Genomic DNA, 13676 nt, shown 5'->3' on the forward strand with positions numbered 1-13676 from the left:
TTCAATTGAAGATCCAGATCAGTTTGTTTGGATGAAATAATGATTAATTAGATATAGATTGATGATTTCAATATCATTTGATGTGATTTCATAGATCGATTACAAGAAAAGGCTCATACGCTCAAGGAAAAACCAGTCACGCTCAAGTCAAAAATTGATTCAATTGAAAATCCAGATGTGTTTGTTTGGATGAATTGATGATTAATTTGATCAATTTCGAAGTTTAATTGATCAATTGTTAAACAATTGCTTAAAAACAAACCTGTGAACAAAGGGGAATGCGTTGCGTTTTTCCGGCGAGTTGCCGGATACTCAATGTCGACGACGCTGATAGTGACGGGGGAGTGTTAATGCCAGGCGAGTGGTGGTCAATGGCAACAGCAATGTTGGGTAGAGGAAGATTGATTTTAGTGTTTAGTGTGTTTTGAAATCAAATAGTGAAAAGAGTAAGGATTTTTGTATTCTATCCGTTATCCAAAAATATATACATTTTCTGTTAACTCTTAACTTAGATTATTAACATAATTGTAAGAATATTATTATACAAATATGTTAGGTATTCATGTTAAGCATACACGGGGTTGGACAATATAAATTATATAATTCGTAACTCTATAAATAATCGAAGCACAAGGTCGATAAACACAAGTGAACAATAATTCAAAACCTCCTTACAATTATTCTTTGTTGATCACCCTTCCAAAGCCGCTATCCAATCCTGTATCTAACCTTAACTTATTGACCAAGGCATTACCATACATGTATAAGTAAACGCTTAAAAGTGAAAAACATTATGTGAATAAATTAGTTTAATAGATTGTTAACAAACATCGTCTAAGAAAGCTTGGAGGTTGCCAGTGGAGGATCCGCCATTGTCGAGAGCTTCGGCCGCCAAATCCCTCCATTTACGAGCATTCCGCCTCATCTCATCGCCGTCATCTCCCGCCATCACCACCGTCTCCACACACCTCTGCATCTCGCTGTAATGAAACATACACGACTGATAAATTCGGTTTTGAGTTTAACCATTCGATGCATTCGTCCTTTTCTTTAATATATGATCGGATCAAGGGTCCAATCGGAAGGTACTCGAGTTGCTCGATCGCTTTGATCGATTCGTTTTCCAGCTCATTAAAACTATTAACGAGTATTCTTGAAGTGGTTTTGAGTGCATCAATCTGATCTTTAGAAACTCGTACAATAAACACCTGTTCTGCCGGTCTAGACGGGACGAAAAACGACGGCAGATCTGCCACAGTTAGTGGTGGCAGTCCAGGTATACTAACTGGAGACCATAACTGATTCATGTTATTGGATATGAATTTTTCATAGCCATTGCAGTAATAATAATAGACATTCAAGACAGTGGCTGGTTGGCACCAAAGGAGGCTGCATTTGAGTTTGTTGACATTGGCCACTGTTGCCGCCCACGGTATGCCGCATGTGTACATGTGGTCAAACGGGTGACCTGCCGCCGCGGCAGAGGTGATGGTTTCTACATCGGAACGGGCCCCGTTTGTGGCGAAATCTGACACGAATTGGTGAAGGGTAGTGGTTGGTTTGCCATTGTCATGGCCATCTGAGAATGGAGCAAAGGTTATGTTGGGAGGTATGGTTTCTTTATCAATGGTGTTTTGTATGACAAAATAACTGGTGGAAGGAAATGGTGACATCGGCGCCTAGTTTGAGGAGGCGGTCGGCAAAGGTGAGGGATGGGTTGATATGGCCACATCCAGCATAAGAAACTAGTAGGATTTTCCGATGAATTGTCATAGCGGCGATGATGCAGTTATTAGAAATATTATAAACTTATCGATATATAAGTGGGCTATTTCATAATGTAACATAATAGTATTTCATAATGCAGTATAATATGTTGTGTCATTACATTGCATCATATGATATAACATCACATAACATCACATGTTATAACACAAGATTACGTAGCATAACACGATACAACAAAATACAGCTTAACATAGCATACCGTATTCTAATAATAATGTGCATCGTGTCTAAAACCATATAATGAATCTCAACATATAAAGAAAAATGTTGGCGTGATAAAACCGGGTTGATATCATATTGAACAGTGAGCAGCCTCACACGGTGGCGAGACAACAAATCGACTATCAACAACTTGGAATTCACATAAAACATAAATACTGCATCATTAACGAAAATAATAATAATCCTAACAGAAAAACGGACTGCCAGTGACAATAATGCCTACATGAACACAAAATTTTTATGTTTCTTTAGATTTATTTCATCTGGATCACAAAAACTTATATGATTAACAACATTCAAGACGCATCATCAACGAAATTGTGATCATAAACTTCATACTCGTAATCTTTGTCAAGATCCTGCATTGACCTTCCATAAACAAAATGTTTGGTTCCCATTGACGTGAATGGCATTAGTCCAAACGCCCGTGCCGTCTTTATCTCTCTAGCAATCTTCCTTTGGGCTTTCGCACTGATTTTAGTCTACATTAAAACAATAAAACTTAAATAATAACTGTTAAAGATTTGTTTTATCAATAAAATAATATTATTAGTACCTTGCTCCTCTTGATAATCACTCCAGCCTCAGTTATAAAGTTTGCAAGAAAGCGTACATTCTGCACACATATAAAGGCCAACTTTTAATCAACGTGTTGCCCCACAAATAGCTTTGTGAACGAACCGAATAATTAGTTGAACGAATGAACATGAACACATGGTTTGTTAGTAGATTTAAGTTCGTGAACGTTTGTTTATGTCAGTTTATTTAAATTAGTTTATAATCATTCATTTATGTTTGTTTGAAGTCGGTTCGTTAATATATTCATTAAACTTTTTCTGGTCCCATTACAACTTTAGTTTAGTTTTAGTAATGTTTTATGCCCAACGCACTGTTTACGCAATGCTTTTAACTGGTTTTAGCTGAGTTATGTTTGTTTCGAGTTCGTGAACCGTCCGTGTATACTTTTAATGAACGAACATAATTACATAAATGAACACGAACATGTTCATTTTCTTAACGAATGAGCACGAACAAAAAAAATACGTTCGCTTAATTGTTCATGTTCGATAGTTTGTTCAGTTAAAGTTAACCGAACGAACACAAACATGCTCCGTTCAGTTCGTTTACAAGCCTACCCACAAACCTTTTAAAACAAATAAAATGACTAATTTGTTATTTGCTTTTATAATAATAAACTAAACCTAAAGATGCTCACCCTGAAATCAGCTTTTTGCAGAACTTCCTCTGTTGTTACTTCAAACTCGAATCTTTTAGACGGTTTACGAACACCCGGTTTTGTAACATCAAGATCCTGCATAAACCCACATTTAAGTAAAAATCTTGAGGGAAAAAAATTAAAAACTGATTAAAAAAAAAGTAAAATTTTATAGTTAATACCTTAATATCATAAGTATTACCAGGCCAAAATGTAACATCTGGTCTGAACTTATAATCTTCTTTTTCAACTTCATTCACATCATATTCAAAATAAGTAGCAGCATCCTTCAACTTCCCATCAATACCATCAGTCAAAGATGTGAAACTATCATCTAGACCGTCCACCTATCCTGATCTTCTAGAACCGTTCAACCTAGCACTCATTGCATAAGCCTCACGAGCGTGTTTTGGCTGACCCAACATTTGAAGAAAAGATGTTGCACTCTGGCTGTTTCCCGGTTCACCAAAAATGCTTCTTTCAAAGTCTTCCATAGTCTCTAATGAGTTTGTGTTTGCATCCGAGTCGGTAGCTATGCAGAAATTATAAATTAAACAAATGGGCATGGATCAAGATTCATATTACGAGATCCAACATAAAGCACTAATTTTTGAGAGAAGAATATATATATATATATAACCAATAAAGATTAATCCAAATACCTGAAGCAGCACTTGTAGCGAAAGTTCTGGCAATTGTACGCCCATGGTAATTAGGTGAAGTGCCAGTCACAAGAGACCGTAAAACACCCTGAGCAAGTTTCATGTTCCTATGAATGACAAATAAAATTTCAGTTATTAAAATGCACGCCAACTGTTTGTTAAAATGCCAATGAGCAGTTTGTAGCCAAAAGTTCTGGCAATTGTACGCCCACGATAATTAGGCGAAGTGCCAGTCACAAAAGACCCGTAAAACACCCTGAGCAAGTTTCATTTTCCTATGAATGACAAATAAAATTTCAGTTATTAAAACGCACGCCAACTGTTTGTTAAAATGCCAATGAGCAGTTTGTAGCCAAAAGTTCTGGCAATTGAAAGCCCATATAACTAGATGAATTGCCAGCCGCAAGACACCATAAAACACCCCGAATAAGTTTCATGTTTTCTATAAACGAAAACTAAAAATGCCCGATATTAATTTAAGATTGTATTGAACTATTGAAGGATTAGGGTTAAAAGGCAACGCTAGATAATACGTATTGACTTACTGTACAAATTAATTAGAAATGAAAAACGATAATAAACTTACTGTATAACAAAGTGAAGCTGCTTTCGATTGGTAGAGATTTATATGGTGTGGAGTGATTAATAAATGGATATCCGGCGATGGTTAAAGCACCGGAAGAAAGAAAGTGTGTGAAGATCCGGCGAGAAGAAGAATGGCGGAGAGGGTATATGCACGTCTATTGGGCTTTTTTAGCTTCGCCTTTTGGGTTTACAAAATTTTATTTGGGCTTTAATTCAATGAGCTCATTCAATTTTTTTTTTCTTATCGTTGTGTTACGCCAGAGAATTATGTTCTTATTACGGCACAACTGCCAAGTGGTAGTCAGCGGTATGATTTCTCGAATAATGGGGAAACGATGCTCTCCAAATTAGAGAATGTGGTGGCCTAAACACAACCAAAAAAGATCGTCGTCCTAAAAAAATCATTTGATTGGTTTTTTGAATTTGAGGGATTGATAGTGAATCTCCAAATTAATGGGACGAACGGGAATGGGATTAAGTGATGTTTTAAGTAATTTTCTTAGATTTTAAAGATGGGGATAGAAACTATTGTGAAAACGGTTTGAAACGTGTTCATGATTTGAAACAGGTTTGAAACTATTGTGAAACCGGTTTGAAACGTGTTCGTAGGTTCGAGGGATTGATAGTCATAAGGCCCCGTTACCAGTGCCCTACTTTGGACGTTGGATTTACTCATAAACGCAGTTCTTAATATCAAAGTTAATTAAAACAATCGCGGAACATTAAAACATTCATAAAATATTACATATAAATCCATAACTTTGTCATAATAAAACATATTGTCTTTCAATTCAAATATAAATACTAAAACGTCTTTAAGTCTTCAGATGCCAGACTCTTATTCTTCTGCCATGTGCCCACGCTCAAGCCAACTGTCTCATTCTACTCATCTGCGTGCATACTAAAAGTCAGCTACGCTCAGTGAATTCTAGTTAATCAGGTAATATGCAATACTTTCACCTACTTATACACACGCATCCGAAGATACATATTATATTCTTAACCTGTACACCTTTCTTGCGTACATATATAAATATATACATTCTTTCTTTCATTCTTCCTTTTATTCTTTCTTTACATACTTTGCATCTATCATTACTTTACATACTTATACGCTTTAAAGAGCATTACGCCCTACCGCCTCGAGTATTATTAGGGCTTGGTCCCTTTTTTCTGCCTTGAGTGTTATTAGGGCTTTGTCCCTTTTTTCTGCCTTGAGTGTTATTAGGGCTTTGTCCCTTTTTTCTGCCTTGAGTATTATTAGGGCTCAGTCCCTTTCTGCCTTGAGTATTATTATGGCTCAGTTTATTTATGCCTTGAGTATTACTAGGGCTCAGTCCCTTTCTGCCTTGAGTATTATTAGGGCTCAGTCCCTTTCTTCTATACCTGGCTATCTCTTACATTCGTTCATAACATACGTACATATCATTCATACATTATACACAACATTATATCCATAATCATAACTTGCCAATACGTGCAATATCCGAAGATCGTTCACGCACCGACAAGCAATCATTCACATCTTTCACATGATACATATATGGCATACACTTATCTCTTAGGATAAGGGTATTAACTAATCACATCGAGTATGCACACAGCCCCGAAAACATAATAAGGAAATGGGGCTAGAAACTCACCTGAATGCGGTTACGTTCACCGTTAATAGTTATTCATTTCTTGAGTTGTGCGCGGCTAACTGTATAACGATTACATGTATTAATTAACTATTGCTATTCATATCGTATTTCTATCTTTATATAACCCACAACGGACGGGGGTCCGGGGGCAGCGCCCCTGGCAGCAGGGTTCTAGGGGCGGCAGCCCCTAGCAAGGTCCAAGGGGCAGAGCCCCTGGCTGGGGTCAGCTTGTAAAAATTTTATTTCCATTAGAATTTTAATTCATTAGTTAATTTGCTAACTTAAAAGTTCAAGGGCTTCCTTGTAATTAAATCATTCTTTTTCTAAGTTCAGGGACCATTCTGTCCATTTGTTAAACTTCTAATTCGTTACATTGCTCTTAACGAATTAGCTTATCTTAGCGAACTGGTCCTTATAGCGAATTGAACCCTTTAACGAACTGGACCTTATAACGAACTGGTCCTTTGATGAATCAGTTCATGTAGCGAATTGGATATTCTAATTCGTTATCTCCTTTAACGAATGGTCATGGCGAATCAGAAGCTAGTTCGTTATTTTATCCTCAACGAATAGCATGACGAAATGCTTCTAATTCGTTGACCCCCCGTTAACGAATTACCTCTAATTCGTTAACTTCATGTTAGCGAATTAGGGTTAGGTCAGGACATTCCCTGACACCTTTTTACCTCGTATTAACTTTTCCGACGCCGCCTTTCCGGCGCCGTCGCTGGAAAACCGCGGATTCGCCGGAAAAACGGGTTTTAACTCGTTTTTTCACCTTTTTTCATCCAGTTCGATCCAGATCTGAGCTAGGGTGATCCCTAAGATCATCTTAGGTTCGGTTTATACCCGATTCCATCCGGATCTCGTGACTTAACCGGTTTAACGGTGTCGGCTCGTCGTTTCGCGATTATATCTAACGGGTTTAAGCTCATACAACATCATACTATTATTACCTCGGTCGGGATCGATTCCTCTTTCTTGGTTCAGCTAATAAGGAGAGAACTAGAGAGAGATCTTAAGTGTGTGTTTTGGTGGTGTATGGAGTATGTGTGAAATGAATGATTAAATGGGTATTATGACTTATATAATTATGGATTATGGGCTTAAGCCCATGGTCTTTCCTTCATTCTTTTATTACCCAAGTCCATAACACATATCCATTTAACCCAACACTAGCCCAACTCATATTCTATTTATCTAAACCGATAACGACCCACAATAAAATAGATGAACTTTATTTTATTATGATCAAAAGTAGGATGTTACAATTGTGAATCTCTATATTAATGGGACATGCTCTTAGAGCATTCTCATCCAACCCTCTATTTTACGTGAGGGATGTTTTTATTATTTAAAGAATGATTTGAGGTGTTGTGAGTGAGACATTTGTTATATTTTAGAAAATGCAGTGAATTTTTTGTATATTTGAAATATTACGATTCACGCCATATAATTTTTTAATATATTTTGGAAGTGGTTGTGAGTGAAAAAAAGAGAAATGGTAATGATAAAGGTACAAAATCATAAAAAGGAATGAACCATAACTATAAGTACGTAATTACTAGCATCAAAACACTACAAGTGACCACTAAGTTACATGAACCATAAGTACGTAATTTACCACAAAGAGGAGGATGAAATTAAATAGCCAGGTATTTCATTGATATAGAGTTCATGATCACTAAGTTAGTGATCAATGATGAAGTTACATAACAAATCATTCTAAAAACACTCACCTAAACACACCACAAACATCAAAACACACTACGCGAATCAGTCTGGAAATCGAACTCGTTGTAAACTAAACTTAAAATACAAGTGGACTTAGAAGTTAGAACACATATACTAATTCAAGAACTAGTTGATCCAAAAATCCCAACTCAAAATCAACTTTTGAAGCCTCTTTCAATGCTGCATTTGACTTCAATGTCTCAGTCACACGTTTCTTCTTCACCGATTCATCATCTTCCACTAGTTTCCTCTTCGACTCTCGTTTACCTACAATGTTCATACTTAATTCACATCAATTATTATCAAAAGTTTAATAATCTTGTAAAAGAGAATGAAAAAATAATATATTTGTGATTACTTACCTTTACAACGCGATTCAAAGCCAAGAACGAAGAATTTCCCTTTCTTGATCTCGAGACTCAATGGAGATTGACCAGACGGGTGACTTCTAGTGGTTAAATCACCATGAACTTGTTGATGTTGAACCAAAGGGATCCTTTGTGGGAGTGAATCCAATCCCATTAGCCTTGCCACAACCCCGGGATTAGTTTTAACATATAAAGGCTCGGTTAAATCCTTTATTTGGTGGTGCGAGGCGTGATCATGGAAGCAAGGCAAGCGGTATAGGACTCCCGGAAGGCGGTTCCGGACGGTTTTGAGTTTGGATAGTTGGGATTCAGAGGAAGAAGATTGGAAAATTTTCATGGTAATATTGGAAGATGGATATTATTTTGAACTTGGTTTTCAGTAATGAGTTTGAAGTAGAAGAAATATAGGATGATCAAAAGGTGCAAAAGTAAAGGTAAGGTGGAAAAGAGAATATGGAGCGGGATATGCATTTGATATTTGAATGTTGAGGTGACATATTTCAAACATATTATGTATAAAGAAATAAATAGATATACACAAGTATTAACATTATTAATTTATACAGATATCTTTAAATTTATATTCAGCATACTAATTATTTTTATCATTTAGTGCAATTAATTATATACATATACTTTCAAAAGTTTTATGTATAATAAATCATATGAGAAAATTATGCACTTTCTCATTTAGTCATTTACATGAAAAGGTCAACTGTATTTTGTTGTGTGTAAACTCTGATTTTTATTTTTATTTTTAGAAAAAAAAAATACTGAATCCAAAAAACAAAAATTAAAATAATAACTTTTTGCCACTTAAAAAATATATAATTAGATTAAATAACATTTTAAATTTATAAAATAATAACACTGATAATATTTTTATGATGTTTTACACATGCTATACATATGAAACCAAGCTTATGCATTTCAACCAAATTATTAAAAGTTAATGTACGAAAATTGAATATGCAGTAGACAAGTAGTATGGATGAACATTTTAACCAAATACCAATAATTTACCGGTACTGTATCATACTGTACTAACTTTTCATGTTTTTGGTATTGGTATTTTCAAGAGTACTTGTACCGACCGGTACCAACCAGAAAAAAATGGTACAACATTCAACATAAGGTTTTGACTCCTTTTTGGTATTTGTATTTTCAATACGGTACCAATCTCATCCCTAGTCAATATCCATCATTTACCCTGTATTTTAGACAAATGCAAAGGCATTAACATACAAAAATAAAGTAACTAATATTTTCATACAACCGAAAAACTGTGAAACCTTAAATCGGCATAAGCCACGAGTCGGCTCAGCAGTAACAACCTCCATTGAAACCGACACCATTCCATTACAAGGGTAAACTTTAGTTTTAACAGCCAAAAGATAAATTTCGCTCATTAAACTCTACAACCACAAGGCAATTCTACAAACATGCATTGTAAGCTAACTACCCGTTCGATATCATCTTTTCTTAAACCCGTATTTCTTCTTCTCGTAAAACAAGTCCGTCTTGGCACTTCCTAAATTCACAATCTTCGGGCACCCATCGCGATCTTTCTCCTGTTGCGTGCACTCCTTGCAGTAATATGCATCAGAAATACCAACACCTCCACATATAACACACCGACCCTGAAACGACCCGTAATTACACTCATCACAAACACGCACAAGTGTACACGGACGCACATACGAGTCACAAACAACACACTTTCCATCACATTTCTCACAAAGCCGTCCAATCGCGATTCCCGGTTGCTTTCTGCACATTATCAGATCAGGATGATGCTTTGCCATTTTCCCTCAACAAGGTTTTAACTGCTAAAAATTAACAACTTGCATTAAAAAAACAAATTACTACAAATCTACGAAAAATAAGTTTTTCAAGATGAACAAACTGTTAAGGAACCAGCAGTAGACATGAAGTAGTTCCTCAGAATGTACCGAAAACAATTAAAGTAGTTTTACATAAAATAGACGTAAATGAGCCAAACCGCTAGTAAGCTAGTCGAGACTGGTTCACTAGAAGCTTGATGAACCTAGCCTAGTTTCAACAAGCTCAATCTTAAAAATAAGCTTGTTAAAAAACAAGCCCTGAGCTCGAGCTGGGTCGCGACCCTTAAGATGCCTATTATTTATATTATTTTTATTAAATGTATTAGGTATATATTTATATAACAACTTTTTTAAACGAATTTATATAACTACTACTCTACTAGTATATATATAAAACGATGATAAAACAAGTATATAACAGACAATAATTTATATACAAAAATTTATAACTAAAATAGATATATAAAAGTAACTATAAATGTATATAAATTATCAATAACTAATAATCGAGCCTAGCTATAGCTTAAAAAACTACTCAACGAGCACGAGCTTGAAAAACTATTCACCAAGCTCGAGCCTAAAAAAACTACCTGCCGAGCTCGAGCTTTAAAAACACTCATTGAGCTCGAGCTTGTAAAACTACTCATCGAGCTTGAGCTTGAAAAACCAATCACTGAGCTTGAAAAACAACTCATTGAGCTCAAGCTTGAAAAACTATTCATTGAGCTTGAGCTTGAAAACTACTCACAAAGCTCGAGCTTGAAAACCACCCACCAAGCTCGAGCTTGAAAACCACCCACCAAGCTCGAGCTTGAAAAACTACCCACCAAGCTCGAGCTTAAAAAACTACACCGAGCGCAAGCTTAAAAAAACTACCCACCGAGCTCAAGCTTAAAAAACCACCCACCAAGCTCGAGCTTGAAAAACCACTCACGATCCAAGCTCGAGCTCAAGCTCAAGTAAGTCAAACGAGCCGAACTCGGCTTGTTTACAAGCGGCAGAACTTATTCACAACATAGGCGATGCATATAATAGCACAAAGTACATTGAATAGATAATAAAGGTTAACTAATCTATCTGAGAACTACTTCTGATAATATATAGATCTGTAACTCCGTCTATGATCTAAACAATACATATTATTAACACAGTTCATCATTCATTTCAACAATATAAACATCATTATGAATTTCTGAAATTATTCAACACTTAAATAGAACTTATGGAGTTTATGAAACTTTTCCCCAATTAGTACATTAGATTGGAACACATAATCATACATAATTACACATGTATTGAATGAGAAGTTAACCTGATGAATAATATTGAAATATATAGCGGTGAAGAAAAAACCTAATTCCGGCGAGTCCAAACGATTGAATTTTATTCTACTACAGCTGAAGGGGAAATTGGGCCAACTTCAGGCCCAGTTTCTGAATTCTATTAAGCCCAAATACAGTTTATAGATTATGTGATTTTTTAAAAAAAAAAAAATAGTAACAAACTTTCAAAATTAAGAAGACATTAGTAAATTAGGGCTGAATTGATAGATCGATACACTTTAGCTCTTATAATGAATCAGGGGTATATTAGTAATTGCACATGTTTTTAGATGGAGAAACTAACGGACGTTAGATGGAAGGACTAATCCAGTTTGTTTTTGAGTAAAGCAGTTTACTTTTTTTTTCAGAGAGTAATAGTGTCTCCGCTTTTAAACCCCAGGAATGAAAATTGTAATTTTCTCGATTATTTATTTTCAATTTGTCTAAATTTTAATCACCTTATTAAACTTTATTTATAGCTTACAAGTTTAAATGGTCTTGAATGCGATATAAACAAGTCACGTTGAATTCAAATTCATATACTTGGTCTTGTTTATAATACAAATGCCGTAAAGATAAATATGGATATAGAGAATGTGATATGAAGGTGATGTGAATATGTATTTTATCATGGTTATTGGTTTTTATATAAACATATAATAACATAATATCTATTTTCTAGTTATTTTGTCATGGTTATATACATACTTGATAAAGTGTTATATTGGCGTGTCTTGTATGTTTGTTTTTACAATTAGCTCGGCTTATTTACATCCATATTGAAGAGATTCAATGGGTGTTGTATCTCAACCAGTGTTGTGAAAATTTTGATTAGGCGTCTATTAATCCCGATTCATCGTTAGTTGCTACCCCCACTAACTTCGCCGATTAATCCTCATTTGTTCAAAATCGGTCAAAATTCCAAATTTTATACAAAAAATTGGGAATATTGTATATTTGAAAATTTTACATATGAATTTAAGTTCGATTAATCCCGACTAATCTCGATTAATTGTTAGTCTCTACCCCATCATCCAACTAGCTCCTAACGATTTTTACAACACTTATCTCAACACATGAACATATATGTATTTTAAATCTATCCTTGAACACCACCGTGATGCTAGTATAACTACAAACAATGGCGTTATGGCGGTAGTGAAGGCATCACATGCGAGATAAGGACTTCATATGCGTTGTGTCTTGTTTTGAAAGAAAAAGTTAATAAATATAATTTTCTTTAAAGACTTTATAATTGTTTATTCTCTTAAAGATCCAAAAATGTTTATAGTGGACGATCACCTTACAATAGTAGATTAGCTTCTAGGGAGAATTCCAAACAAGCAATTTCAAGTTTTCAACAAACTCTTTCAATTTTATTTTATTCTTAAATAATAATAATAGCATTAAAAGTTTAAAACAAACGAAGTTTATTAAACCAAGTGTAAATCTTAAAATACATATGTTATATGACATTTAACATCACTTATATATGGGTAATTGGTGTTGTCCCGTCATCACCATGTGGATCAGCTTAAGCGGTCTAGTCCACCACTCAGATTAGATCGGCTTAAGCCGCATTACCAACTCACATAGTCGCATATTTTCCGTATTTCTTTGACTTGTGATAAAAAACGAATCATCACTATTGTAATTGTTAAAAAAAACATATCTAATGCTCCGGTTCTATGGTAATGGTTTTTGTTCTGTGTTAATTTTTGTATGTGGCTTTTGGTTCCGAGTGTTTTTTTGTTTTTGTTTTTTCTGTGCCGAACAGTTGGTCTTATTTATTATGCATATGCTATAGTACTGTTAAAAAAATAAAATAAAAAAGATTCTCATAGTTAAGAAAATAAAAATTGTAACAAGTCTAGAACACTCGTTAATTTCCCATATTTTGGCATGAAGACAAATAATCTGGTGACCCACTAACTTTTGTTTGAAGATGTTCTTCTAAATTAAATGAAAGGCCACAACACGTAATTCTAAAACAAATCTGATTAATTTAATGTGTGCCAAAATCTAGGTATTCTCATTTTTTTTCTTATACATGTGTAATTTGTCTTCGTCTATTTTTTAAGTTTATCTTTGCCATTCCAATCCTAGCCGGGTGATAAAGGTTTTTATCTTTGAAAGTGAAAACTAATGTTAAAAAAAATTAAGTTTATCATCATTATTCATTATTCTAGATATTTATTATTTTAGAAAAAGGTTAAAACTTATACATAATTATTTTAAAAAAATTTAAGCGATATTAGCATACGTTATAATTCTTGAAATCCTAAAAGATAA

At 34.7% G+C, this 13676-nt stretch overlaps 1 protein-coding gene and 3 pseudogenes across 4 annotated transcripts; all 4 read right to left on the reverse strand.

Moving 5' to 3' along the window:
• Window positions 1-935: 935 nt before the first annotated feature.
• On the reverse strand, window positions 936-1773 carry LOC143554888 (crocetin glucosyltransferase, chloroplastic-like; annotated as a pseudogene).
• A 220-nt stretch (window positions 1774-1993) lies between these two features.
• On the reverse strand, window positions 1994-4578 carry LOC143554873 (uncharacterized; annotated as a pseudogene). The gene is made up of 6 exons (XR_013139096.1): window positions 4475-4578; window positions 3889-3995; window positions 3409-3758; window positions 3227-3322; window positions 2567-2626; window positions 1994-2492 (listed from the first exon to the last, which is right to left on the reverse strand). The product of XR_013139096.1 is annotated as an uncharacterized LOC143554873 (transcript).
• A 3278-nt stretch (window positions 4579-7856) lies between these two features.
• On the reverse strand, window positions 7857-8709 carry LOC143554874 (uncharacterized). The gene is made up of 2 exons (XM_077044542.1): window positions 8213-8709; window positions 7857-8117 (listed from the first exon to the last, which is right to left on the reverse strand). The coding sequence occupies exons 1-2, from the start codon at window positions 8553-8555 to the stop codon at window positions 7951-7953; spliced, it is 510 nt and encodes a 169-aa protein (XP_076900657.1). The 5' UTR covers window positions 8556-8709; the 3' UTR covers window positions 7857-7950.
• An 849-nt stretch (window positions 8710-9558) lies between these two features.
• Window positions 9559-11431, reverse strand: LOC143554875 (PHD finger-like domain-containing protein 5A pseudogene; annotated as a pseudogene). 2 transcript variants are annotated; one of them, XR_013139098.1, is made up of 2 exons: window positions 11375-11431; window positions 9559-10044 (listed from the first exon to the last, which is right to left on the reverse strand). The product of XR_013139098.1 is annotated as a PHD finger-like domain-containing protein 5A pseudogene, transcript variant X2 (transcript). The 2 variants fall into 2 exon arrangements; XR_013139097.1 differs by having other exon boundaries at window positions 9559-10037; window positions 11367-11431.
• Window positions 11432-13676: the final 2245 nt, after the last annotated feature.

This window comes from Bidens hawaiensis, unplaced genomic scaffold, assembly GCF_021521415.1.
Source record: "Bidens hawaiensis isolate Kalapana, Puna unplaced genomic scaffold, B.hawaiensis_p1.1 tig00017861_1, whole genome shotgun sequence".
NCBI classification, from domain to species: domain Eukaryota; kingdom Viridiplantae; phylum Streptophyta; class Magnoliopsida; order Asterales; family Asteraceae; genus Bidens; species Bidens hawaiensis.